This window comes from Strix aluco, chromosome 25, assembly GCF_031877795.1.
Source record: "Strix aluco isolate bStrAlu1 chromosome 25, bStrAlu1.hap1, whole genome shotgun sequence".
Taxonomy (NCBI): Eukaryota; Metazoa; Chordata; class Aves; order Strigiformes; family Strigidae; genus Strix; species Strix aluco.
This window is the reverse complement of record NC_133955.1, coordinates 5427993-5453047: the sequence shown is the minus strand read 5'-3', so window position 1 is coordinate 5453047 and position 25055 is coordinate 5427993. Positions and strand designations below refer to the sequence as shown.

The 25055-nt window shown below is 48.2% G+C and overlaps 2 protein-coding genes across 3 annotated transcripts; both read left to right on the top strand.

The window, feature by feature from the left end:
• Window positions 1-10757: 10757 nt before the first annotated feature.
• Window positions 10758-16228, top strand: LOC141934715 (acidic mammalian chitinase-like). The gene is made up of 11 exons (XM_074850381.1): window positions 10758-11809; window positions 12466-12495; window positions 13314-13515; window positions 13825-13881; window positions 13987-14152; window positions 14262-14386; window positions 14857-14965; window positions 15056-15241; window positions 15387-15506; window positions 15603-15744; window positions 15905-16228. The coding sequence occupies exons 1-11, from the start codon at window positions 11728-11730 to the stop codon at window positions 15919-15921; spliced, it is 1236 nt and encodes a 411-aa protein (XP_074706482.1). The 5' UTR covers window positions 10758-11727; the 3' UTR covers window positions 15922-16228.
• A 3518-nt stretch (window positions 16229-19746) lies between these two features.
• Window positions 19747-24752, top strand: LOC141934542 (acidic mammalian chitinase-like). Of its 2 annotated transcripts, XM_074850064.1 has the most exons (11): window positions 19747-20146; window positions 20803-20832; window positions 21651-21852; window positions 22161-22217; window positions 22323-22488; window positions 22598-22722; window positions 23191-23314; window positions 23440-23625; window positions 23771-23890; window positions 23987-24128; window positions 24403-24752. In XM_074850064.1, exons 1-11 carry the CDS (start codon window positions 20065-20067, stop codon window positions 24660-24662), a joined length of 1494 nt encoding a protein of 497 aa, XP_074706165.1. In that variant the 5' UTR covers window positions 19747-20064; the 3' UTR covers window positions 24663-24752. The 2 variants fall into 2 exon arrangements, with proteins under 2 accessions (XP_074706165.1, XP_074706166.1); XM_074850065.1 differs by lacking the exon at window positions 20803-20832.
• Window positions 24753-25055: the final 303 nt, after the last annotated feature.

The following is a 25055-nucleotide window of genomic DNA, read 5'->3' as shown; positions in this document are numbered from 1 at the left end:
AAGCAAGAGAGGAAGACAACAAGCAAGTGTGCCTCTGCCTAGAGCAACCCACGCTCCCCCAGTGCAGCGACAGCTCTTGAAGTCAAGCCCTTCTTCTGGGTCACATCTGAATCTGGGTCACTCACATCCAGAGTCTCAGTTTCAGTCTGCTTCAGAACAGAAAGAAGATACGAAACTCCTTTTTTGCAAGAAAAAAAAAAAAAAAAAAAGAGTACTTCTTCTCCAGCCAGCTGTTTCTCAGCTGGAGCAGAACAATAATGTCCACTTCAAAGATGTCACCTAAGACACACCTAAGACGAGTGCTGTAGAGACATGTGAGCAGGTAAATCATTTGAAGGGCCACCTTGGGCCCTATAAGTGCCCCTGGGTATGCTAAAAATTGGCCACAATTACTCTGTGGGGTGCTTACCTTACATAATTGTCTTAATTATATGGGGCTGCCTAATTACACTTTATGTGGCTTTAACTATGCAAAGAAAGGCATCACACATGGGATAGAAAAGATTCTGACCACATCTTGACCAACGTGAGAAAAACAGAAGTTCTCCTGATGGACCCACTTTGCGTCTCGCTCTGTGACCCTGCTGAACAGGTTTCCATCGCTGCTTGATAAGATTAGAGACCTGGGTGTGACCCTCACTTATGGGAACACACTCCTTAAACCAGACGGCAGCGCTGGGAGGCTCCGGGGTCAGGCTGGGCTGGGGGGGGTAAAGGGACTTTCCAGCTGAGCAGCTATCCCACAATGGCAGCACTGTAATTGTCTTTCATTTTGGGCTGTTTATGCACGGGTAGAAAGCTGTTCTCAGATTAACTATCTCCTCCTCACAGCTCTGTAACCTTGGTAGCCTGATTTTTTTATTATTTTTTTTTAAACTACACCACGTAGGCGCAGAACAGAGCTGTCTTATCTCACAACTACCCACATGAAAGGAGGAACTTTGCAGCGTACAGCCATGTCAGAGCTGCAGGGAAGGCAGAGAAAGCAAAGCCTTGCCAGGCAGGTAGGACTGTGTGCTGGGGAAAGCTGCCTTGCCATGGATTTTGCGTCTAGCTTGGGGTTTTCCCAGAAGCTGAGGAGCAGTCAGGTGGGGATTTGACTTAAACCTATCTTAAAGACTTCTTGTAAACTGTCCAAATTTCCAAATATGTGCACATATATATAACTTACTCTGAATAACATGCCACTTTAAGCATGCTCTGATCCAGGGCTGTTTTGTCCCCCCTTTTCCAGGCACTTGAAAGTCCCCAGACTGAAGCTGGAGGTATGGAGTGGTTCTGCTTTGCTACTCTAGTTCTCTCTCTCTCCCCAAGCATAGCCTTCTTGAACCCCCAAAAGTGCCCCAGTTCAAGTGCTGCCTTGGGACGTGAAACTAAGTTTTGTGGGAGGCCAACGATCGTTTCCATTTCAAAAAGCACAGTGATACAGCTGCATTAGAGGAGTTGGAATGGGGGAGTGCCGTTGGAGAAGAAAATCTAAATATAACTCTGGAAAAGCATTCCACTCAAATTAATTATCAGCAGTGAAATAACATTTTTAAAAGAGAAAGGAAAATATTGTGCTGAGCTGAGAAAAAGAGGGAGGTCTGCCAGTCCTGGAGTGTGTTTATCCTGGGTATTGTTTAAGCTCTTGGTGCTAAATTACTGACAGAGCCCAGCTGTTCCTGAATCTCAGCCCTCCTCTCTGCTCAGGCCAATAGACTTTGCTCTAGTCTGCACCCAAAAAAGGACTATATTTCCCTTCCCGGCCGTGCCTGACGTGGCCTGCTCTGCAGACGTCAGCAGGATCAGCTCCTCAGCAGGAAGCTGGCAAAGAGCTTCTTAAAAACATGTGACGTAGGAGCCATCCACGCAGCACGGTTAAACCCGCGGCTCAGAGGGTAGAGCTGAGTGGGGATGTGGAGCAGAGCCATGCTTCCAAAGAAGGAAAGCCCTCATGCTGCTTCTCTTGGTAACAAAAGCATGATAACAGCCTCCGGAGCCCGCTGTGTCGCTTCCAGGAGTGTCAGGGTTTGTGGTATTGCGGTGGGCACCGGCAGGTTTTAAAGTTTTTATAGAGATTGGCCTGACAGCAAAGAGCTTCTGGTGAGAAGCACATTTAGGGTGCCTGGATGCTTGAAAGAGAGACTGCACCCGGCCTGTAAAGTGAGGAAGGAAAGGAAGAGAGGCCCAGAGAGCATCTCGGCTCTGTGCAGAGAGGTGGTTATGTCCCAGCTACGGATGCGACGAGGGTGTGTTCATTTCCCTGCGGGTGAAATAAAGGGTCAGCAAATTGAAGGGAAGCCCCTTCACACAGCCCCTCACCGTGTCTGATCAATGAGGAGAAATGACTGCTGTTTCAAGAGACTATTATACACACGCTTCTACTTCCACTTCCTCCTCTACCCCCAAACAAACCTGGCAGCCTTTCGAGGCTCTCTCTGCCCTAAATCAGCCCCAGGAGAGTGCCCATACTGAAAGATATGAATACAAGATTAAACTCAGGACAATGCCCTTACTCCAACTTCCCCACTCCCACGCCCCACTGAACAGGCTAGCCAGCATGCAAGCGCTGAGCAGAAATGTATTCACACACTAGAAAGCCAGTGCTTCCTTCCCTGCAGCGTGTCCCTGAGTGAAGTAAGTAATTGGTAGTTCCTTTGATGCGTTTCACTTGTGCTGCTTTCAAGTTAGCCACAGTCCTCAGCCTACCTGTGTTTTCTCTCATGTCTGCAATATTCAGAATTATTTGCTGAATCTGCTCTGGGTGACACCAGCCAGCACAGACTGGGGCTTGTGAAATTCAGTCTGTCTTTAGATACGAGCGGGCAGACAGCTGGCTGCACTAGGTGTTTCAGTTCCGGGTCTGAAGTACAACTCCTACGTTGTAAGCAAAAGTTGAGAGCGTACCAAGCTGGAAGCAGCGTACCCTGATGAGGCAGCCAGTCTCCTGTCCCCAGGACACACAGATTCTCCCATAACCTGCTGACAGCAACACTACGACACCACATCTCACTCTCCGAAGCGCAGAAAGCAGGCAGCTTCACCCAGCGAAGCTGGTGGATCAGCCACATGTCCTTGCGATTGAAGCTCAAGCTCTGAGCAGTGAGATAATCAGGCTGACAGCCCTCATCATCAGAGGGGAAAAGTTATAAAGTAAATGTAGGATTGGAAAGATCTTGGCTGGTGTGCACTGGGGACAGGAGCTTCCCGTAGCCATTAGCTAACAGAAGTGAGTGCTCTTTCAAGGGTGCTGGCATGGGCCTGTGTGTTTACTACACTAGCATCTCGTTCCCCACGTGGAGGAGGAGGTGGAGAACCAACCCTCTCCCTCCCAAGCTGGCTCCAAACTAGCTTTATACAACAGCAACTTGCCAGCCAGCACGGAGGTACCTGTGCTGCTGGTTTGGACCCAGGTTCAGACCACAATGTGCACGCCCTCGATGTGTGTACACCCTCAATGTGCGTAGACCCTCCATGTGTACACCCTTCAATGCGTGTAGACCCTCAATGTGTGTAGACCCCTGATGTGTGTAGACCCTCCATGTGTACACCCTCAATGTGTGTAGACCCTCGATGTGTAGACCCTCAATATGTGTACACCCTCAATGTGTGTAGACCCTCAATGTGTAGACCCTCAAAGTGTGTAGACCCTCGATGTGTACACCCTCAATGTTCGTGCCCTCGATGTGCCTGCCCTGGCTGTGCATGCCCTGGCTGTGCATGCCCTGGATGTGCATGCCCTCGATTTTGCGTCAGGCCAGCTGGCACCAAGGATCAGTTTGCAGAGCGCAGATCTGATTGCAGGGGGCTGCCCGGGGGTGGCCCGGGGGGTGGTTCAGGGGTGGCAGGGCTGGTGGCACCCCCCTCCATGGCTCCGTGCGGGAATTACTGGGAAGGGGCCAGCACTGTGCTTGTGCCACCGAGGTCCCTCTGGTCCCCCAAGGCCCCTCCGGTCCCCCCCAAGCCTTAGAGAAGTTCGCTCACAGCTCAGAAGATTTCTGCCCAGGTTGCTGTGCTTCACTTTGGTGTTGAGGCAGCAGAGGAGTCACCATCTCCCCTTTTGTGGCCCCTTAAACTCTTTACACCCTTAAAAGCGATTATCTGCCAACCCTCACCCTGGACCTTGAGAGATGCTTAAAAAGTTGCCAATGCCCTGGCTTCATTCCTGAGACTCCTCAGTTTTCATAAAGGTTTTTAGGCAAAACTTTACCCCTCTGTTGGCACTAATCGCTGTTGAAGGAATGGGATATATTGGCAAAGGACCTTGTTCTCTGTGCTGCCCCAGAGATGGAAACCTTGAATGGGAAAAAGAACAGAGGTGCTCTGTGAGATAAAACCCCATCCAAGCAAGATTTTGAAACAAAACTGTTCTTTCAAAACAAGGACAGTAACTGATGAAGTGTGGGGACAAAATAATGTCTCTGCCTAGAATTAAGGACACGTCTCACCCTGTTCAGGAAAGCTGAACGGGGAGGTCAGGCTGACTTCTGAGCTATTTTAAGCATTTGAGGTTAAAGGGCATCTAGAGCCGCTGCTTAAGTAGTGAATGTTTTATTTAAAGGCTATTTGGTTGCTAGAACTTCTAGGGCCTCAAATGCTATTGAATTATTTTAAAAGCCTTTATCATGCTAATGTAGCAAGAATGTTCATGGATGTAAGTGAGAGGAGCATGTACCCTTTTGGGGGTGCATGACGGTCCACGTACATTTTTAGACCCATATATTTTTCTTGTTCGATTACAGCGTGGCAGTTAGAGGCTCAGGGTCAGCTACTCCCCCGCACGCTGACACCCTCCTGGGTTGTCTCAGCAACAGTTGCCTCAATAGTCTCTTGTTATGTCTTGTAAATGTTTAATGGGAAGCTTATCTCTCTTACCTATACAGATGGCTCAGGTTATTGAGCTTGTGAACAAGGATTAATTGGAAATGGGCAGATGTTGGCTAACCAGAAAAAGAGCTTAGTAAGTAATTAGATGGGCTGGGATGCTGTTGTGGGGGCAGAGCCTCCGCTGGAGGGTTCAGAGGAAAAAGGACAAGCCCGAAAGGAAGTTCCTGTAGCCCTGCTATAAGTTATTGGTAATAACTAGACCTCGTGAACGCCGGATGCAAATGCAAGATGATGGCCGTACGTCAGTACCCGGCTGCAGCGCTCAGTGATGGATTAGCACCCAATACTCTCAGCTCGTCTCAGCTTGCAATCCAGGGCATCTGGTTCTTTCCTCACAGATAATGGGGATTGTCGGGGTGAGATGGATGGGGAAAACAGGTCATGTTAGATGGAGCAGCCTGATTGAACCTGCCACCTTGAATCCTGACTGTAAGAAGTTCAAGATCCGCATGCTTGGTGCTGATATTTTTCAAAATAATAGATCATACTAGTTTAGGCTCTAATATGCATTTTCAATCTGAAGTGGATTTTTGAAGATCGTATGCCTTAATAAATCCAATTTTTAAAAGATCAGACTGTTAAAAATTTGCATGTGACAGAAGGTGGATAAAAATAGAGAAAGGAAAGAGAAATCCAGAGCAGCTGAAAAAAAGCAATCTTCATGTGACATTTCCTTAGCTAAAATAACACCCATGTGCATGTTCACTCATGCATATAGAACCTTTTTGCAGTACATTTTGCTCACCTGCTCACACCTGCACTTGGGCACAGATATTTATGTGCAAGTGAGCAATTGGTGAATCTATATCCTATGCACATGCGGCCTCTGTTGAAAGCCTGTTCTCACTTGCTGACAGACCAGGAAATAATTCTTGGGACTAACATTGGATGCAAGGATAGGTGGAAGGATCTGCAGCCCATTCCCAGGCACAGAGAGCACCTTGTTCACTGGGGTTCACCACCACAGAGAGAGCTGGTGAGTGCACTGCCTCGGCCCTGCTCACCAGGGAATGTTTGTAGGATGCCTGCAGTGCAGAGTCAAGGTTTATTTGAGGAACAGGATGGTCAGAAATCAAGCTTGAATGTTTCACAACATCAGAGAAGCTTGAGATTTGTTTACAGAGCCTAATTATAGCAGTTTAGTGCCAACAGAGAATAAGGAAAGATGAAAGATGTGCTGTAAGGAAAGAATATGCAATGGGCATCAAATTCCTCGTGAAAAGAACTCTTCTAAGTCCTTATAAAATATACCTGGGGACAAAAGGTGAATAAATGATGACACTCTGTAGAAGTAGCTGGGGAAATGGCTGCAGCATTTCGTAATCAGAGTGAGTCAGAGATGGTATTTCTGGGAATGTACATGCAGAAGGCAAGAATTTCCCCCAGGGAGGCAGGGAATGGTTGGTATCTGAAAATCAGCAGTTCTTTAGTTCCACTCAATGAACTGCGGAGAGAAGGGAAATCAAATGCCAGAGGAAGATGGCGTGAAGCAGAACAGATCCAGCCTTTATAACAAGGAGTTAGTACTGGGGAAAGCAGACTTTAAAATAGAGACCTTTAAACAAATGAACTGATGTCGTAAGAATCAAAGAGATGAATCTCTCCTGGCTGTCCTGTACAGGCAAAGTGCCCTGACCGCCTGTCTGCGTGAAGTCCCCGCCCAGGACTTACATGGGGTGATTATCTTTTGGAGGAGGGAACCTGAGGAGCTCTAAAGCTCCTAATTTCTTGCCGTGAAGCTGAACAAGAACAGATGCCAGACATTTCCTGCACATCGTGTGCTCCTGGATAGACCATGTTACACGGCAGGTAGCAGTGCTGGCTCTTCAGCCTGGGCTTCCCACAGGATGGTTCTCATGGCAGCAGCAACATGAGTCTTTCAGCTCTACCAAATGATCTATTTAGAAGAACAGAAAGGGATTCGGACCAGGACAGCTCCCAGATCACTCTCAAAGCTCTCGGTCAGGCAGCTGAGCAGATGCCAGACCCACAGGCGTTCCAGCTGTCTCCTCTTTGCACAGATACTGTTACACCAGCCACCGTCAGCTCTGTGTGCTGCACAGTGAAGGACACGGCCAAGGGTTACGTGACTGGGAGGTAGGAGAGATCCCTTTTCAGGACTCCATTTACAGGCATCAGATTATAGTGGCAGTAATTTAAGCAAGTATATACATACGCAACTGGATGCAGAGCCAGATTTTCACATGTTTGGCCACTGACACTGCAGCCATATTTTCTTAATTATCTGTCAAACTCCTGAAGAGAGTGGGACAGTTTTCCAAGAAGGTCAGCACCCCCAAATAGACCTCAGCTATTAAAAGCTGTTAAGTCATCGAGAGACCAGCAATATCACCAAAGCTCTTGACAGGAGACCCAGATAAGTCTCTTTAAACATGCTCAATGCATCTCTAATCAAGTTTCAGCTTGCAGAGTCTATTCCTTCCCCTGCCTCCAGCTCAACTCCAACCTCAGGATATGCAGAACATTAAAGCTGAAGTAAAGTGTTCCCAGTCATTCCCTTAGGTCCAGGATGACCAGACTCCTGATACCTTTCACCCACTTTTTGAAAGGAAGAAACTCCACCATTTCCCCGTCTAAAGCAGAAGCCAAAGGAAGAGGAGAACAGGTTATGTCCTAACACCTCCTAGACTGGGCATTGGAAGCAACACAACTCAAAGTAGTAGTCAGTGATTTGTTGATATTCCTCCCATTTTAAGCCAAGTCAAGCAAGTAAACTTTTGCCAAGATGGCAAGGTAAAAGCTAAGAAAGAAAACCACCATTGAGTCAAGCTGTCCTGGTTATGGCACGAAAGTTCTCTCACTTTTACCAAAGTGAAAATAAAGGGTTACTTCTTGCTTCAGGCATTTATGTACAGAGGTTGTTGATTTTGTTCTGCTTGCTTTTTGCTGCTCCCAAAGGTTTGATATTTGACACAGTACAGTTTGGGCAGGGCCATGGTATAAGCCATTGACATCTGCTGGCATCGGAAGTACATTCTCTTCTACAGGCCCTGGAGCATGAGCTGAACTCCAGAAGGATCAAGCATTGGGTAGGAGTCTGAAGCTGCTTACTATGTCCAGGATGGAGATGGCTGCATTTAGAAGTAGTTTGCCAGGAATGAGTAGATAAGATTGCTCTGATCTTCCTGATAAAATGCTTATCAAGTATATAAAGCTTTGAGCAAAACCAGGCAGTTGTTAGGAGAACCTGCTGAACTGCTGTCAGGATGTAACATTTATCACTGGAGTGAATAATCTGGTGTGACTGCTTTGTTTTATGTTTTGCCAGTGTGAAAACCAGGGTTTGCTCCACAGCAAGAAAGTGCCCAGTAGAAAGGAAAGGTTTGGAAACCATAAACACATCAGAAAGCGTTCAAAATCTCCTTTTTCTAGCAGATTAATAAGGGACATATGCCAAGACCACACACAGTTTAGGCCTGCTTCACCCCAAGCCACTTGAATAAAACCAGTCATATTGCAGAGACTGTACACACACAGCATGGACCCAGGGAAATTAAGTTTCTGTGTTTAAACTGACTACTCAAGCCCATTTTTCTTTGCAATAAATATTTTCTACGCTGGTAAGGAAAGGCGTAAGAGACAGAAAGTGAACCTAAACTCTTTGTTAGAGATATAAGCAGGTGACTTAAATATTTGAGACAGACAAAACCCATAGATTTATCAGTACCCTGCCAAGGCACTGGGATGCTCTTCTATAGGGGATGCAATTCCTGGGCATATCAACAAAATGTCTTAATAGGCATCCTGACATGTTACAGTTTAGGCTAGTTTTTGGACAGATGTCTTTAATAGCTCCTCATTCATTCTAAGATGGTCATGTCTTATGTAGGTTATACAGCTCTGGAGAAATGAACTGAACAAAGTTTAGCCTTTATCCTCGTTATTTTTCTATAGCAAGAATGAAACGTTCCATTTCTATTTGAAAGCGCAAAAAATGTCCTGTTAATCTCTGAACTCTATTTGTGATTAAACAAAGAGCAGCAGCGACTAAGCTTTCTGGCCTGCAAGCACATTTCTTCTTGGCATGTTATCAGAGAACTGCCAGAAAAGTACTCCATCCGCACGGCTGGGAAGAGCAAGCAACATTGACACCTACTGTTGGATATTTTAATTGCTGAGAGTACCCAGCCCCTGACTACAAGATTCTTGCAAAGCAGGAAGAAGATGCTGTCCTGAATTAAAACTATATGCTAATACTTTTATTTTGCTTTTATTTTGCCTCCTGCAGTGCTTCAAGGTGCACTTAATCGCAAATCAAGAAGCCGAATGTGCAGGGAAACTTCTTCCTTTAATGCAATTTCTTCCTTCGTTTAATTAATGGAATTAGATGATTTTTGGGGAGAGTTTTTTATGAGGTTAGCTGATAAAAATGAAAGAGCTGAAAACTAATGTCTCTCAGAGCGTATCAGAAAGCACTACCCAGCCAAGTATGGAGCACAGGTTTGAAAGAAAGAGTTTATCACCTTTTGCCATAGAGCCAGATCATATTTATCACCCTTAAAGTGCTTCGCACTAAAAACTTAATTATCATTCTTTCCTTCATGCACAGTTGTTTTTTTCCAGCCCATTAAAGAGAATTTAAGCACAGGATGAAATGACTCTCCTAAGAGATGAAGGAAAGCTTTAGCAAGCTGGCAGAAAGAGCTTACCTCTACATCTTCCCTCCAAACATTACCCTTTTCCTCCTCAGAAACTTAGCAAATCAGCTTTGATGGACTTTCCACAATTCTGAATAGCTTCTTATTGTTCATATTAACAATGTGTGAAAAGAGAGAAAAAGGCCCCAGAGTTAAAAAAGTAACCACCATTAAAGAGAAAAAAGTCTGACAACATGGAAGGAGCAATGTCCGTACTTGCCCCTGTGGTAATCTATGTAACTCCAAGAAATATTGCTTCTCCCTGCTGCTCCAAACATAGGCTGTACATATATGCAGAGATATCTGGGGTAAATTCCCACAGGAAAATTCCCAAGGAATTTCCAAGAACACCACTTCACACTGACTAAAAACACATCGGCAACAGATTGCCTCTGTGGTGGCAACAAGCTGTCTGCCTGCAGTGAGGAACATCAGATCAGCTGCCCAAAACAGGCATAGCTCTCCCCAGGATTTTATGGGCAAAATCCTTTAGATTCTCACATTCAAAAAAGAAATCCAGAATGCATTTAAGCATCTTTGCAGCCTCACTTCACATGGAAATCCAAAGCCAGATCTTGCGTGCACCTCGCCAAGGGCCCATCTACCTAACGTGAACCTCGGCTGCCATAACGCTGCCCTCAGCACAAACATCGGCTGTCAGCTCCGATCTCCCTGTGCCAGGAGACCGATACCCTGGACCTCTGCATCCAGATAAGGGTTAGGACAGGGCTCTCCAAAACACACGGTGCCATCGCATTCACCTTTACATTTCTCCCCAGTTTAGCCTTCCACAGGGACCTGCCCAACCTCCACAGCAAGGGCAGGGAGAACAAACAACCTCTCTAGAGCAACAGCTCGTGTACACCGAGGGTGGCAGGGCCAGCATGGCTGAGGTCTTTGGGAAAACAGCACTTTTTAGGGAGTTTGCTGAGAGTCAGTGGTCAGACACATCTCCCAGGAGATGGCTGCAAGGCTGTGCAAGCACCATGCCTGACTGACAAACCTTCATCACCCACCATGTTTCATCCGCTCCATACACCAAATATGGAAAACTAATGAGCTTTAATGGCAGGTCAGTGGCTTCAGTGCCAGCACGTGTTATGGGCAACTTTGAGGGCTTCTCCAGGCTCTCATTCAACCAAGTCTGGATGACCTACTGGAAATTCACCTTCACATCATCTTAACAGGAATTAAAGAACAAGTCAGTGCCGAGCAACTGGCCAAGTCCACACTGTCTCTTCCTTCACCATTTGCAGTAGCCCCCGGTGTGCAGACAGAATCTTCTGGGCTAAAAACATCATTTTCAGCACCTTTAACTGCCTTTTTAAAAATTCCATTCAAAAATGCTGAGAAAAAAGACACTACATCCTGAAAGTAATAAAATGAGACAAGCCGATCTAGAATAAAGAGATTTGGGTAATTTCTCCCAATGGAGCTTCAAAGAGAGCTAAGGCAAGACATGAACGCTTGGCAACACAGAGGACTCAGTTTGGGAAAAAGCTGAGCAGTGGTGTGTAAACCTCCTGTAGGAGGAAACGCAGCCTGAATGATGCTCTGTCCCCAGGCTCTCTCCTGTAGAGCTTGACCTCCAAGAAATAATGCTTCTGCCTGATGAAAATTACATATGCAACTGGGAGAACGACTTAGTAGAAGCTGTCTTGTTTTTCCTTTAATCTTGGGACACCAGGAAAACCTCTCAACTTCCCTGAAGCGGCAACAAGCTCAGATGGTGTGGGCAAGAGAGGACTCTGACCACAAAGCCCCCTGGATCCCAAACGACCGTTTGCCTACAGCAGGTGAGCCCAGTCCCTGTGTCCCACTGCCGTGAGCCCAAGCCCTACTCAGTCCTGCCTCGCCGCCCGCCCCAGCCAAGGAGACCAAACCCTTGCGAACCACCTCTGGTGTGGCAGTGCCTACCACCGCTGGGCAGGCACAATGACAATGCAAGGTTGAACTTCAGCCATTTATCACTGCGTAATCACCAGTGTTGACACAACGCCTGTCGCTGTCAACAACATTTCTGAGAATAAAGCCATCTAATCTTGTTCTCCAACTACCTCTCAGCACCACGACATGGCACAGCCTGATAACAGTGGTGTCTCCAGCTGGAGTGTCAAGGCCCATTGTACCAGTATCATTTTTTGGTGATATGGATATTTACCAAATTTCGTAACATCTGTGGACACATGACTGGCATGAAATGAGAGGAGCGTATAAAAGCGGAAAACGGTCTACACCAGCTCAGTCCTGGTCAAAGATGGCCAAGCTCACTTTGCTTACCGGTAAGTCCTGCTTCAAACTTACTTCTCTACCTTTATGAAAAGTTCTTGTGGCTCTTTCACTGTGACACTGGGTGGCTATACAGGAGACTTTGGGGATTAAAAGTGCAGTGCACTCTCTTCAGTCAGAGGAAAATAGACAGCAGATACTTTCGGGATGATCAGATACTGTATGAATTTTGGAGTTGATTTTTTTCCTTCAGCTATGCAAATTCCTGATGTAATTGCTTTATTACATTGAAAATTTATCTTGGATCAAAACCAGGACACTCTGAGGAGGAAAACTGGTCATTCTGATACAAAGGCTACTACTACCTCCATAGCAGAGTATATTTGAAGAGGCTTCTGCTATTTCAGCCATGCTCAAAAGCATTGAGATCATCTGTTGCCTAACCCTGGCTGAAAGAAGCAGCAGAACATTGAGCCGTTAGTGACCATGAGCTCCTCTGTGTGTCCCCTTCGATCAGAATGAATTGGCACCTGGGAGACAGGTTATGTTGGGGTCAGACAGATCCTCGTGCACAGCAGCAAGAACAGGCCCATTGATAGAAGCAATGTTATTGTCTGCATGACCGGACATATATCATAGAGTTTTGGCTAGTTCAGGCATTACCTCACTTCTCACTTCTACGACTAATCCCACACTTTTTTCTTTAAAGGTCTGGTCCTCCTGCTGAACGCCCAGATAGGTACGTGCTCTCTACCCCAAAAACAACTCTACCAAACCCTTCTCAGGGCAGGCAACTGGCACAGACTCACTAGCTAATTCTTTTACAACCCACGGGGAGGAAGGACAGACAGGCAGGGACACAGCGATGGCGTCTCAGAAGACAAAAGCTTGACGAAGCATGGCTTGCTCAATCTGAAGTGCAAATATGTTGCTTTCTTTAGGGCAGCTTCCTCCTAGCAGCCCCTTCCTGCTCAGCTTGAATGAAACATGAGCGCAGCCACTAGCCTGGGCTTTGCAGAACCTTTCAAAGGCAGCTCAAACAGGCGGCACGGCAAACACACAAAGAGCCTCCCACCTCCCAGGCACTTCACCAGATCCCCTCTGCCTCTCCTCTGCCTTACGTGGCAACAAGGAGAAAGATTCAGTTTGGGGAAGAGACCCAGCACTCAGAACCACCCTGAGATTCACGAGTTTAAGGGTGCAAGAGGCTCCTAGACCGAGACATCTACCAAAACAAAGTAGGAAGGAAGAGAAGAAATCCATTCTTACCCATGGAGAGGCAGTTCTGAGAGGGATAACCAACCCTACTTCACCTTCTCTGAACTCCTTACCCTGCAAGGAAACACTGCCCAATCGCTGCTGATCAGATCCCATTTACGTAGGTACTAACTCCTACGCAAGCGGCCCAGGGCACCATTCCCTTCCTCTGTGACATGAAGGATGCTTGTAGGGAGCAGCATGGCCTCGTGCAGGGAGGTACCTGCTCCTCCTGCATTTCAGAGACGTGTCCTCTCTGCTCTTTCCCCTCCCCACCACAACTCCTCCATTTCTCTGCAGGCTCTGCCTATGTGCTGTCATGTTACTTCACCAACTGGGGCCAGTATAGGCCTGGCCTGGGAAAATACATGCCTGACAACATCGACCCGTGCCTGTGTGACCATCTGATCTACGCCTTTGCTGGGATGTCCAACAATGAGATCACAACTTATGAATGGAACGACGAGACCCTCTACAAATCCTTCAATGGCTTGAAGAACCAGTACGTACCCAGAGCAAAGGGCGTCATTTGTTCTCCCCTTCAGCTCCTGCCCAGCATCTGTTCTGGGTACAATGGCAGAGCCATCCACGGCCAAGGGATGTCAAGGAGAAGAGGCAGATAGTGACAGGGAGGGAAAGGGAGGGCAGGGCAGCGCTGGCTGCCAGCACCAGTCCTTTGAGGATGGTGACAGTGACTCAGTGCACTGCTGACTTGCTCCTCGGGTTTCACACCACGAGTTCACAGCCTACAAAGGCAACTACACCAAACACTTACTTGCAGTAAAACATTTTTCTGTCCCTCCCTTTGTAGGAACACAAATCTGAAGACCCTGCTGGCGATTGGAGGATGGAATTTCGGGACAGCCAAGTAAGTTCAAACCATCTCCTTCCCATAAGGGCTCCCTAGAAAGGGATGGAGAGGGCAGAAGAGGCACCAACCAAACCCCAACTCTGTCCTGCTCCATTTCCCTAGGTTCTCCACTATGGTTTCCACTCCCGAGAACCGTCAGACCTTCATCAAGTCTGTCATCAAATTCCTGCGCCAGTACCAGTTTGATGGGCTGGACATTGACTGGGAGTACCCTGGGTCCAATGGCAGCCCAACCCAGGACAAGGCTCTCTTTACCGTCCTGGTGAAGGTAGGGTGAAACAAAAGGTTTTGGTCAAACCCTCTGCTCTGCACAGCTCTGGCTGCGAAGCCTCAGCCCAGACAGTCCATGGTGAGACCTGTTTCTTGCCATCCCTCAGGAAATGCTGGCAGCCTTTGAGCAGGAAGCCAAACAGGTCAACAAGCCCCGCCTCATGCTCACCGCGGCCGTTGCTGCAGGACTTTCCACCATCCAGGCTGGCTACCAGATTGCTGAGCTTGGGAAGTGAGTAGCAAACCCTCAGGTATCACTCCTGTCACTTAAGGGCTCCTCCTCCAAGCAATTAAGGGAAACTTGGACATTATCTGGCAGAAACCAACCTCGTTGCATGTGGGGTCCCTACTCCTTTGCCTTGGGCAAGAGCGTTATGAGTAGTGCTTGTTTGGTTGGGAAGGGGACACCTCGGAAGGCAGCGTAACAACAGGCTGCACACAGGCTTTGGGGAACATCTCTTGGTTCCCAGAATTCCCAGTGCAATTCCCACTCTGCCTTGACCTCTGCCTCCCTCCTCTGGAGGAGAGAATGGGCTCCAGCACTTCCAAGGCCAGCTCGAGACACGTCTGGAAGAACCCAGACGTGCAGAAAGTGGAGACGTGGCCAGGGATGTGGTGGGGTAAACGGCCAGTGCTAAAGGAACAATCAGCTCTGGGTGACTGAGCAGGCCAGGAGACAGATGTGCACCATGTTCTTCACAGGTACCTGGACTACATCCATGTGATGACTTACGACTTCTATAGCTCCTCGGATGGACGCACTGGAGAGAACAGCCCTCTGTACGGTGGGAGTAACAGCTACCTCAGTGTTGTAAGTATGTTTTGGGAGCCTCTGCCACAGACGTCATCCTCCTGCCTACGCATCCTGGCACAGACTTGAACTGTGGTGGTTGTTTTACAGGATTATGCGATGAACTATTGGAAGAGCAATGGTGCCCCAGCTGAGAAGCTCCTCGTTGGATTCCCAACCTATGGACATAACTTCAATCTCCAAAACCCATCTGACACTGCTGTTGGGGCACCAGTAACAGGAGCTGGGCCAGCTGGACCTTACACAAAGCAGGCCGGGCTTTTGGCTTACTATGAGGTATGTGTGCTCCTACACATCTAGGCCACAAGAACACAAACACCCTTCAAGCTTCCCAGCAAGGAATTTTTAACCCATGTATATTCCAACTGCCCTTTTCTGTGGGGCACTTGCTAACTTCTTCGTCTCTCCCCTTCTTTCCTAGATCTGCACCTTCCTGGACTCTGGAGCCACCCAGGCTTGGGATGCCCCCCAGGACGTACCCTACGCTTACAAAGGCAGCGAATGGGTTGGCTATGACAACATCAAGAGCTTCAACATCAAGGTATGCTGGGGTGTGTGGCTGTGTTAGTGAGAAGGCAGAAGGCTCTGCAGCAGCACATCCCGGGACTAACTGGGATTTCTCCCTGGCACTGAACAGGTTGACTGGCTGAAGAAGAACAACTTTGGAGGTGCTATGGTTTGGACCCTTGACATGGATGACTTCACTGGCACTTTCTGCAAGCAGGGCAAATATCCCCTGATCACCACCCTGAAGAAGGGTCTTGGTCTGCAAAACAGCAGTGAGTAACTGGAGTAACATTGGGTTTGTGCTTATTACACCAGCTATAAAAAGCTGATGTGCTCAGAACCTCATGGGACCATGGAAAGAGGGCAGGGAGGATAGTCCATTATAAATATAATCCCTTCCCAATGGAAACATACTTCCTGCTCTCATTTCAGGGTGCAAGGCCTATTAACTGTCCAGTCCTCAAGTCCATGTAGCTCCTAAACATGGAAGTGGAAGTGGGAGTGTGAACATGAGCTGGAGTAACAATTCAGGTGACTGTGGCAGAAGTGGTTTCTGTGCTGGCAAAGCCATCCAGACTCAACCAACCAGTGTTTGAACATCAAAATTTGTTTAAGAATTGCCATGACAATTTTGTCAGTAATACCAGTTGCTCCTGCTACAACTGGCCTTGAAGATACCAATCCTATCACAGCAAATGATCCCTCTGATCTTATTGCCTGGAATAAGAATGATTAAATAAAGTGTTCTGTAAAAGCAACAACACTCATTTCAACCCATCTCGGTCTTAATATTTTGATGCGCCAAGATTCTCTTGTGATACTTACACTTATGTTCAGGGAATAGCCTGAGTGCCCAAGTTGTATTTGAAACAACCATAAACTGGCATTTTCTAGGGCTTTATTGCTGTGCCAGCTGGGCGGTCAGTGAGAGGGAAACAAAGCAGAGGGAAGGGACAGAGGCACATCAGGCTGTGCCATGAGAGAGCACACAGAGAAGGGGCACAGTGGCACCACCAGGACACTGGCTCCCCACAGAGCAAGGCCTGTGCATTTGACCACAAAAAGCATTCTCCTCCTGCAAAAGTTGCCTTCCAAGGGGAACAGTCTTCAAAGGGCCCACAGCCCTCTGCTCTGGCCGTCAGGCATCGATTACTCCCTGCTGCAGGAACAGTTCAGCTGAGCACGTACCAATTCACAGGCCGACTCCTGATGTGTCCTAGAGCCCCAAAAGTCCTCTCCACAGTCTGAGCAGCAAGGGACCCTCATGCCCCACTGCGGCAGACCAAGGGCAGAATCGCAAAATTCTTCTTCCATCTCTCCCAACAAAGGTTCATTTGAAAAGCATCTGCTTAGAGAAGAGAAATGAGAGGGAGGGATCACTTCTGCTGTTCAGGAGATTCTGCCCTTCACTTGATGCAAATGTGTCTTAAAAGTCAGTAAGAGTGTTCTCCTTTAAACAACAGGGAATCCACCTCAGGAAAAGAAACCACAGAGCAGGAAAGGCTTTGTGATAGCAGCAACAGTAGCCCAGAGTTTCTTACCAGACCCACAGGTAAGAAAAGGGAGTTTCAAAGAAGCAGAGCCACTGGTTTACAGGAATTTCTAGACTGTTTTGATCACATGTGCTGGGGCACAGCTGACTCGTGCACAGCACTCCAGCTCCACGGGTCACTTCAGACCACACTGAGAAGCAGAACTGAAATGATGCAGCTGGCCTGTGGGGAATTGCCCAAAGGTGAGCGTCAGCCTCCACTGCACTTGGCTTTCAGTCCAGCCCTGCCAGCAAGCAGAAGAGCAGAAAAGTCATGTAATAGTCTTCAATCACCTGCACACATAAGCTGCTCCAGCTGTTTGTCCTCAACTTCACTGGCTATGAATTTTTTTTTCAGAAACAGACTCTGTTTGAGAAGCAGAGAAAGAGCTGGAAAACCAGTCAGCTTTTCGGTGCTTGTGGTGGTAGTCGACAGGCAAACACAGACCAATCTCAGAGTGTCGGGTAGTCACAGATCCCCATACCCATAGCCTAGCAGCAGGGAACTCCTTGTGCTAAACCAATGGCCTCAAGACTGATCACAGCAGCTCTGACAGCACAAGCTATACATATATACGCATACGCAGATATATCTGGGGTAAATTCCGATAGGAAAATTCCCAAGGAATTTCCAAGAACACCACTTCACACTGACTAAAAACACATCGGCAACAGATTGCCTCTGTGGTGGCAATAAGCTGTCTGCCTGCAGTGAGGAACATCAGATCAGCAGCCCAAAACAGGCATAGCTCTCCCCAGGATTTTATGGGCAAAATCCTTTAGATTCTCACATCCAAAAAGAAATCCAGAATGCATTTAAGCATCTTTGCAGCCTCACTTCACATGGAAATCCAAAGCCAGATCTTGCGTGCACCTCGCCAAGGGCCCATCTACCTAACGTGAACCTCGGCTGCCATAACGCTGCCCTCAGCACAAACATCGGCTGTCAGCTCCGATCTCCCTGTGCCAGGAGACCGATACCCTGGACCTCTGCATCCAGATAAGGGTTAGGACAGGGCTCTCCAAAACACACGGTGTCATCGCATTCACCTTTACATTTCTCCCCAGTTTAGCCTTCCACAGGGACCTGCCCAACCTCCACAGCAAGGGCAGGGAGAACAAACAACCTCTCTAGAGCAACAGCTCGTGTACACCGAGGGTGGCAGGGCCAGCATGGCTAAGGTCTTTGGGAAAACAGCACTTTTTAGGGAGTTTGCTGAGAGTCAGTGGTCAGACACATCTCCCAGGAGATGGCTGCAAGGCTGTGCAAGCACCATGCCTGACTGACAAACCTCTGGGCTGAAAAGATGAGAAAGCTTAAGGAACTGTCCTGGAGGTTCACACCAGGAAAGGAACAGATGGGCACTGCTCAACTGGAGTCACCACAAAAATCAGGGTCCCCTTTCCATGATCCATCAGAAAAGAGCCCCGGCAGTTGAAGGGCAGACAGACTTAGTCCCACAAATAACAGACCTGCAAGGCTCCAGAGGTCACTGAGGGTGGCATTTTCCACATCTATTCCAAATTTACTCTGTTGCTTTATCAACCAAGATAAACACTGGAAAAATACTCCTTGAAGATGGTCGTCTCCTTCATCATCTGCCATATCTCATCTGGAGCAGGTACAAAACCTCAAGGGTCGGTCTAAGGCATTTTAATCTGCAGGTCAGTGACTTCAGTGCCAGCACGTGCTACGAGCCACTTTGAGGCTGTTTTCCAGGCTCCCGTTCAACCAAGTCTGGGTGACCTACGGGAAATTCACCTTCACATCATCTTTACAGGAATTAAGCAGCATCTCAGTGCAGAGCAGCTCTCTGTGTGCCCACTGTGTCTTCCTCCAACATTTGCACTAGCCCTGACCGTGCCTAGTGGGCAAAAGCAAAGAAATCATATAACTCTTCCAACACAGTAATAGCTTTGAGTCTCTAAAGATGAGGAAAGAATATTTTGAGAGAAAAACATCATTTTCAGCACCTCAAACTGCCTTTTAAAAAATTCCATTCAGATATACTTAGAAGAACAGCATTGCATCCTGAAAGCATCAAACATTTAAGATAAAACAGATACATTGCTTTTTTAGAAACGCCTTTCACGACAATGAGCGCTGCATAGTTGATGTAGAATCAAAGACATTCGAGTCATTTCACTCTACGGAGCTTCAGAGAAACCTAAGGCAGGACATGAGCACTTGGCAACACAGAGGTCTCTCAATCTGGGTAAAAGTTGAGCAAATAGAGAGGGAATAAGTGCGAAAGCCAATGCAACCTGCATGAAGCTCTGTCCATGGGCTCTCTGCTTGGGAGCTTGACCCCCAAGAGATAAGGCTTCTGCCTGAAGAACATTATCTTGGCAAGACACTGTCACATTTGTTCATTAGGCTGCTCAGCACCCACTCTCTGGGCCAGCAGCACGCTAATCGTTGAAGGCACATGTTAAAGCATTCCTTCCACTTCTTGTTCTTATTTCCTGTCAACAATAGTCACCAAGAACAAGTGGGAGAAAAACTCAGGAGGAGCTGATTCTGATTCACTTTGCTTATGGGACACCAGGAAATCCCCTCTACTCCCTGAAGAGACAACAAGCTCAGAGGGTGTGGGCAAGAGAGGACTCTGACCACAAAGCCCCCTGGATCCCAAACGACCGTTTGCCTACAGCAGGTGAGCCCAGTCCCTGTGTCCCACTGCCGTGAGCCCAAGCCCTACTCAGTCCTGCCTCGCCGCCCGCCCCAGCCAAGGAGACCAAACCCTTGCGAACCACCTCTGGTGTGGCAGTGCCTACCACCGCTGGGCAGGCACAATGACAATGCAAGGTTGAACTTCAGCCATTTATCACTGCGTAATCACCAGTGTTGACACAACGCCTGTCGCTGTCAACAACATTTCTGAGAATAAAGCCATCTAATCTTGTTCTCCAACTACCTCTCAGCATCACGACATGGCACAGCCTGATAACAGTGGTGTCTCCAGCTGGAGTGTCAAGGCCCATTGTACCAGTATCATTTTTTGGTGATATGGATATTTACCAAATTTCGTAACATCTGTGGACACATGACTGGCATGAAATGAGAGGAGCGTATAAAAGCGGAAAACGGTCTACACCAGCTCAGTCCTGGTCAAAGATGGCCAAGCTCACTTTGCTTACCGGTAAGTCCTGCTTCAAACTTACTTCTCTACCTTTATGAAAAGTTCTTGTGGCTCTTTCACTGTGACACTGGGTGGCTATACAGGAGACTTTGGGGATTAAAAGTGCAGTGCACTCTCTTCAGTCAGAGGAAAATAGACAGCAGATACTTTCGGGATGATCAGATACTGTATGAATTTTGGAGTTGATTTTTTTCCTTCAGCTATGCAAATTCCTGATGTAATTGCTTTATTACATTGAAAATTTATCTTGGATCAAAACCAGGACACTCTGAGGAGGAAAACTGGTCATTCTGATACAAAGGCTACTACTACCTCCATAGCAGAGTATATTTGAAGAGGCTTCTGCTATTTCAGCCATGCTTAAAAGCATTGAGATCATCTGTTGCCTAACCCTGGCTGAAAGAAGCAGCAGAACATTGAGCCGTTAGTGACCATGAGCTCCTCTGTGTGTCCTCTTCGATCAGAATGAATTGGCACCTGGGAGACAGGTTATGTTGGGGTCAGACAGATCCTCGTGCACAGCAGCAAGAACAGGCCCATTGATAGAAGCAATGTTATTGTCTGCATGACCGGACATATATCATAGAGTTTTGGCTAGTTCAGGCATTACCTCACTTCTCACTTCTACGACTAATCCCACACTTTTTTCTTTAAAGGTCTGGTCCTCCTGCTGAACGCCCAGATAGGTACGTGCTCTCTACCCCAAAAACAACTCTACCAAACCCTTCTCAGGGCAGGCAACTGGCACAGACTCACTAGCTAATTCTTTTACAACCCACGGGGAGGAAGGACAGACAGGCAGGCACTCAGCGATGGCGTCTCAGAAGACAAAAGCTTGATGAAGCATGGCTTGCTCAATCTGAAGTGCAAATATGTTGCTTTCTTTAGTGCAGCTTCCTCCTAGCAGCCCCTTCCTGCTCAGCTTGAATGAAACATGAGCGCAGCCACTAGCCTGGGCTTTGCAGAACCTTTCAAAGGCAGCTCAAACAGGCGGCACGGCAAACACACAAAGAGCCTCCCACCTCCCAGGCACTTCAGCAGATCCCCTCTGCCTCTCCTCTGCCTTACGTGGCAACAAGGAGAAAGATTCAGTTTGGGGAAGAGACCCAGCACTCAGAACCACCCTGAGATTCACGAGTTTAAGGGTGCAAGAGGCTTCTAGACCGAGACATCTACCAAAACAAAGTAGGAAGGAAGAGAAGAAATCCATTCTTACCCATGGAGAGGCAGTTCTGAGAGGGATAACCAACCCTACTTCACCTTCTCTGAACTCCTTACCCTGCAAGGAAACACTGCCCAATCGCTGCTGATCAGATCCCATTTACGTAGGTACTAACTCCTACGCAAGCGGCCCAGGGCACCGTTCCCTTCCTCTGTGACATGAAGGATGCTTGTAGGGAGCAGCATGGCCTCGTGCAGGGAGGTACCTGCTCCTCCTGCATTTCAGAGACGTGTCCTCTCTGCTCTTTCCCCTCCCCACCACATCTCCTCCATTTCTCTGCAGGCTCTGCCTATGTGCTGTCATGTTACTTCACCAACTGGGGCCAGTATAGGCCTGGCCTGGGAAAATACATGCCTGACAACATCGACCCATGCCTGTGTGACCATCTGATCTACGCCTTTGCTGGGATGTCCAACAATGAGATCACAACTTACGAATGGAACGACGAGACCCTCTACAAATCCTTCAATGGCTTGAAGAACCAGTACGTACCCAGAGCAAAGGGCGTCATTTGTTCTCCCCTTCAGCTCCTGCCCAGCATCTGTTCTGGGTACAATGGCAGAGCCATCCACGGCCAAGGGATGTCAAGGAGAAGAGGCAGATAGTGACAGGGAGGGAAAGGGAGGGCAGGGCAGCGCTGGCTGCCAGCACCGGTCCTTTGAGGATGGTGACAGTGACTCAGTGCACTGCTGACTTGCTCCTCGGGTTTCACACCACGAGTTCACAGCCTACAAAGGCAACTACACCAAACACTTACTTGCAGTAAAACATGCTCCTGTCTCCCCTTTGTAGGAACAAAAATCTGAAGACCCTGCTGGCGATTGGAGGATGGAATTTTGGGACAGCCAAGTAAGTTCAAACCATCTCCTTCCTATAAGGGCTCCCTAGAAAGGGATGGAGAGGGCAGAAGAGGCACCAACCAAACCCCAACTCTGTCCTGCTCCATTTCCCTAGGTTCTCCACTATGGTTTCCACTCCCGAGAACCGTCAGACCTTCATCAAGTCTGTCATCAAATTCCTGCGCCAGTACCAGTTTGATGGGCTGGACATTGACTGGGAGTACCCTGGGTCCAGGGGCAGCCCATCCCAGGACAAGGCTCTCTTTACTGTCCTGGTGAAGGTAGGGTGAAAAAAAAGGTTTTGGTCAAACCCTCTGCTCTGCACAGATCTGGCTGCGAAGCCTCAGCCCAGACAGTCCATGGTGAGACCTGTTTCTTGCCATCCCTCAGGAAATGCTGGCAGCCTTTGAGCAGGAAGCCAAACAGGTCAACAAGCCCCGCCTCATGCTCACCGCGGCCGTTGCTGCAGGACTTTCCACCATCCAGGCTGGCTACCAGATTGCTGAGCTTGGGAAGTGAGTAGCAAACCCTCAGGTATCACTCCTGTCACTTAAGGGCTCCTCCTCCAAGTAATTAAGGGAAACTTGGACATTATCTGGCAGAAACCAACCTCGTTGCATGTGGGGTCCCTACTCCTTTGCCTTGGGCAAGAGCGTTATGAGTAGTGCTTGTTTGGTTGGGAAGGGGACACCTCGGAAGGCAGCGTAACAACAGGCTGCTCACAGGCATTGGGGAACATCTCTTGGTTCCCAGAATTCCCAGTGCAATTCCCACTCTGCCTTGACCTCTGCCTCCCTCCTCTGGAGGAGAGTGGGCTCCAGCACTTCCAAGGCCAGCTCGAGACATGTCTGAAAGAACCCAGACGTGCAGAAAGTGGAGACGTGGCCAGGGATGTGGTGGGGTAAACGGCCAGTGCTAAAGGAACAATCAGCTCTGGGTGACTGAGCAGGCCAGGAGACAGACGCGTGCAATGTTCTCCACAGGTACCTGGACTACTTCCACGTGATGACTTACGACTTCCACGGCTCCTGGGACAGAACCACTGGGGAGAACAGCCCTCTGTACAAAGGCCCAGCTGACACTGGTGACATGGTCTACTTCAATGTTGTAAGTATATCTTGCGAGACTCTCTCACAGATGATTATCATGACACCCATGACCAGAATTTTAAGGAGTCGCCCTCCTTCCTACGTATCCTGGCACAGACTTGAACTGTGGTGGTTGTTTTACAGGATTATGCAATGAACTATTGGAAGAGCAACGGTGCCCCAGCTGAGAAGCTCCTCGTTGGATTCCCAACCTACGGACATAATTTCAATCTCCAAAACCCATCTGACACTGCTGTTGGGGCACCAGTAACAGGAGCTGGGCCAGCTGGACCTTACACAAGGCAGGCTGGATTCTTGGCTTACTACGAGGTATGTGTGCTCCTACACATCTAGGCCACAAGAACACAAACACGCTTCAAGCTTCCCAGCAAGGAATTTTTAACCCATGTATATTCCAACTGCCCCTTTCTGTGGGGCACTTGCTAACTTCTTCGTCTCTCCCCTTCTTTCCTAGATCTGCACCTTCCTGGACTCTGGAGCCACCCAGGCCTGGGATGCCCCCCAGGACGTGCCCTACGCTTACAAAGGCAGCGAATGGGTTGGCTATGACAACATCAAGAGCTTCAACATCAAGGTATGCTGGGGTGTGTGGCTGTGTTAGTGAGAAGGCAGAAGGCTCTGCAGCAGCACATCCCGGGACTAACTGGGATTTCTCCCTGGCACTGAACAGGTTGACTGGCTGAAGAAGAACAACTTTGGAGGTGCTATGGTTTGGTCCCTTGACATGGATGACTTCACTGGCACTTTCTGCAAGGAAGGCAAATATCCCCTGATCACCACCCTGAAGAAGGGTCTTGGTCTGCAAAACAATGGTGAGTAGCTCGAGTACAGTGTGATTCTTGAAGGTGACTCCCCAGCTTTCTGCTGATGCAGGGCTTCAGAGACCCATGAATATTTTCCTCTGGAATCTTGGGGGATAAAGACTTGGACTAGGGTCTAGGTGTCTCAGAGGCCCGGTGTGAGCCAGGCCAGACCTTGGGGGAACACACTTTAATAGCTGGTCCTGCCACTAAAGGGCCTATGGAGGGAGGGGAGGGCTGAGAGTCTGTCCACACAGAAATGAGCCCTTTCCTGCTTTTATTTCAGACTGCGTGCCTCCAGCTCATCCCAATCCTCCTGTCACTGAAGCCCCTAGCCAAGGAGGTGGAAGTGGAAGCGGGGGCTCAGGGAGTGGTACTGGTGGCTCTGGTGGCAGTGGTTTCTGTGCTGGCAAGGCCAACGGCATCTATGCAGATCCAACCAACAAGAGAAACTTCTACAACTGCGTCAACGGTCAAACCTTCGTGCAGAGCTGCGAAGAAGGCCTCGTCTTTGATTCCAGCTGCTCCTGCTGCAACTGGCCATGAAGATCCCAATGCTATTACAGCAAACAGACCCCTCAGATCTAATTGCATGGGATCAGAATGATTAAATAAAGTGTTCTGCAAAAGCAACAAGCCTCCATGTTTTAACTCATCTCACTCTTAACATTTTGATGCTCCCTGATTCTCTCATGATGCTAATGTGGTTTGAGCCCAGAGTGGTAACTGAGCACCACACAGCTGCTCACTCACCCCTTGCCCCTCAGGAATGGGAAGGAGAAAATAAAGCAAAAGGCTCAGGTATCACAATGATGACATGGAGGGATGACTCACCCATTATGGTCATGGGCAAAAGACAGGCTCGTTAGGGGAAGAAAAGGAACATCAATTTAATTCAAACACTAACACAGAAATGCTTAACAGACAGAGTAGGACAGT

Bases quoted from the DNA above. Each gene is read 5' to 3' on its own strand.
- LOC141934715 (XM_074850381.1), top strand. From the start codon at position 11,728: ATGAGAGGAGCGTATAAAAGCGGAAAACGGTCTACACCAGCTCAGTCC. The intron at 13,516-13,824 runs GTACGTACCCAG...CTCCCTTTGTAG, and splicing joins TTCAATGGCTTGAAGAACCA to GAACACAAATCTGAAGACCC. The intron at 15,507-15,602 runs GTATGCTGGGGT...GGCACTGAACAG, and splicing joins TCAAGAGCTTCAACATCAAG to GTTGACTGGCTGAAGAAGAA.
- LOC141934542 (XM_074850064.1), top strand. From the start codon at position 20,065: ATGAGAGGAGCGTATAAAAGCGGAAAACGGTCTACACCAGCTCAGTCC. The intron at 22,218-22,322 runs GTAAGTTCAAAC...CCATTTCCCTAG, and splicing joins TGGAATTTTGGGACAGCCAA to GTTCTCCACTATGGTTTCCA. The intron at 22,489-22,597 runs GTAGGGTGAAAA...GCCATCCCTCAG, and splicing joins TCTTTACTGTCCTGGTGAAG to GAAATGCTGGCAGCCTTTGA.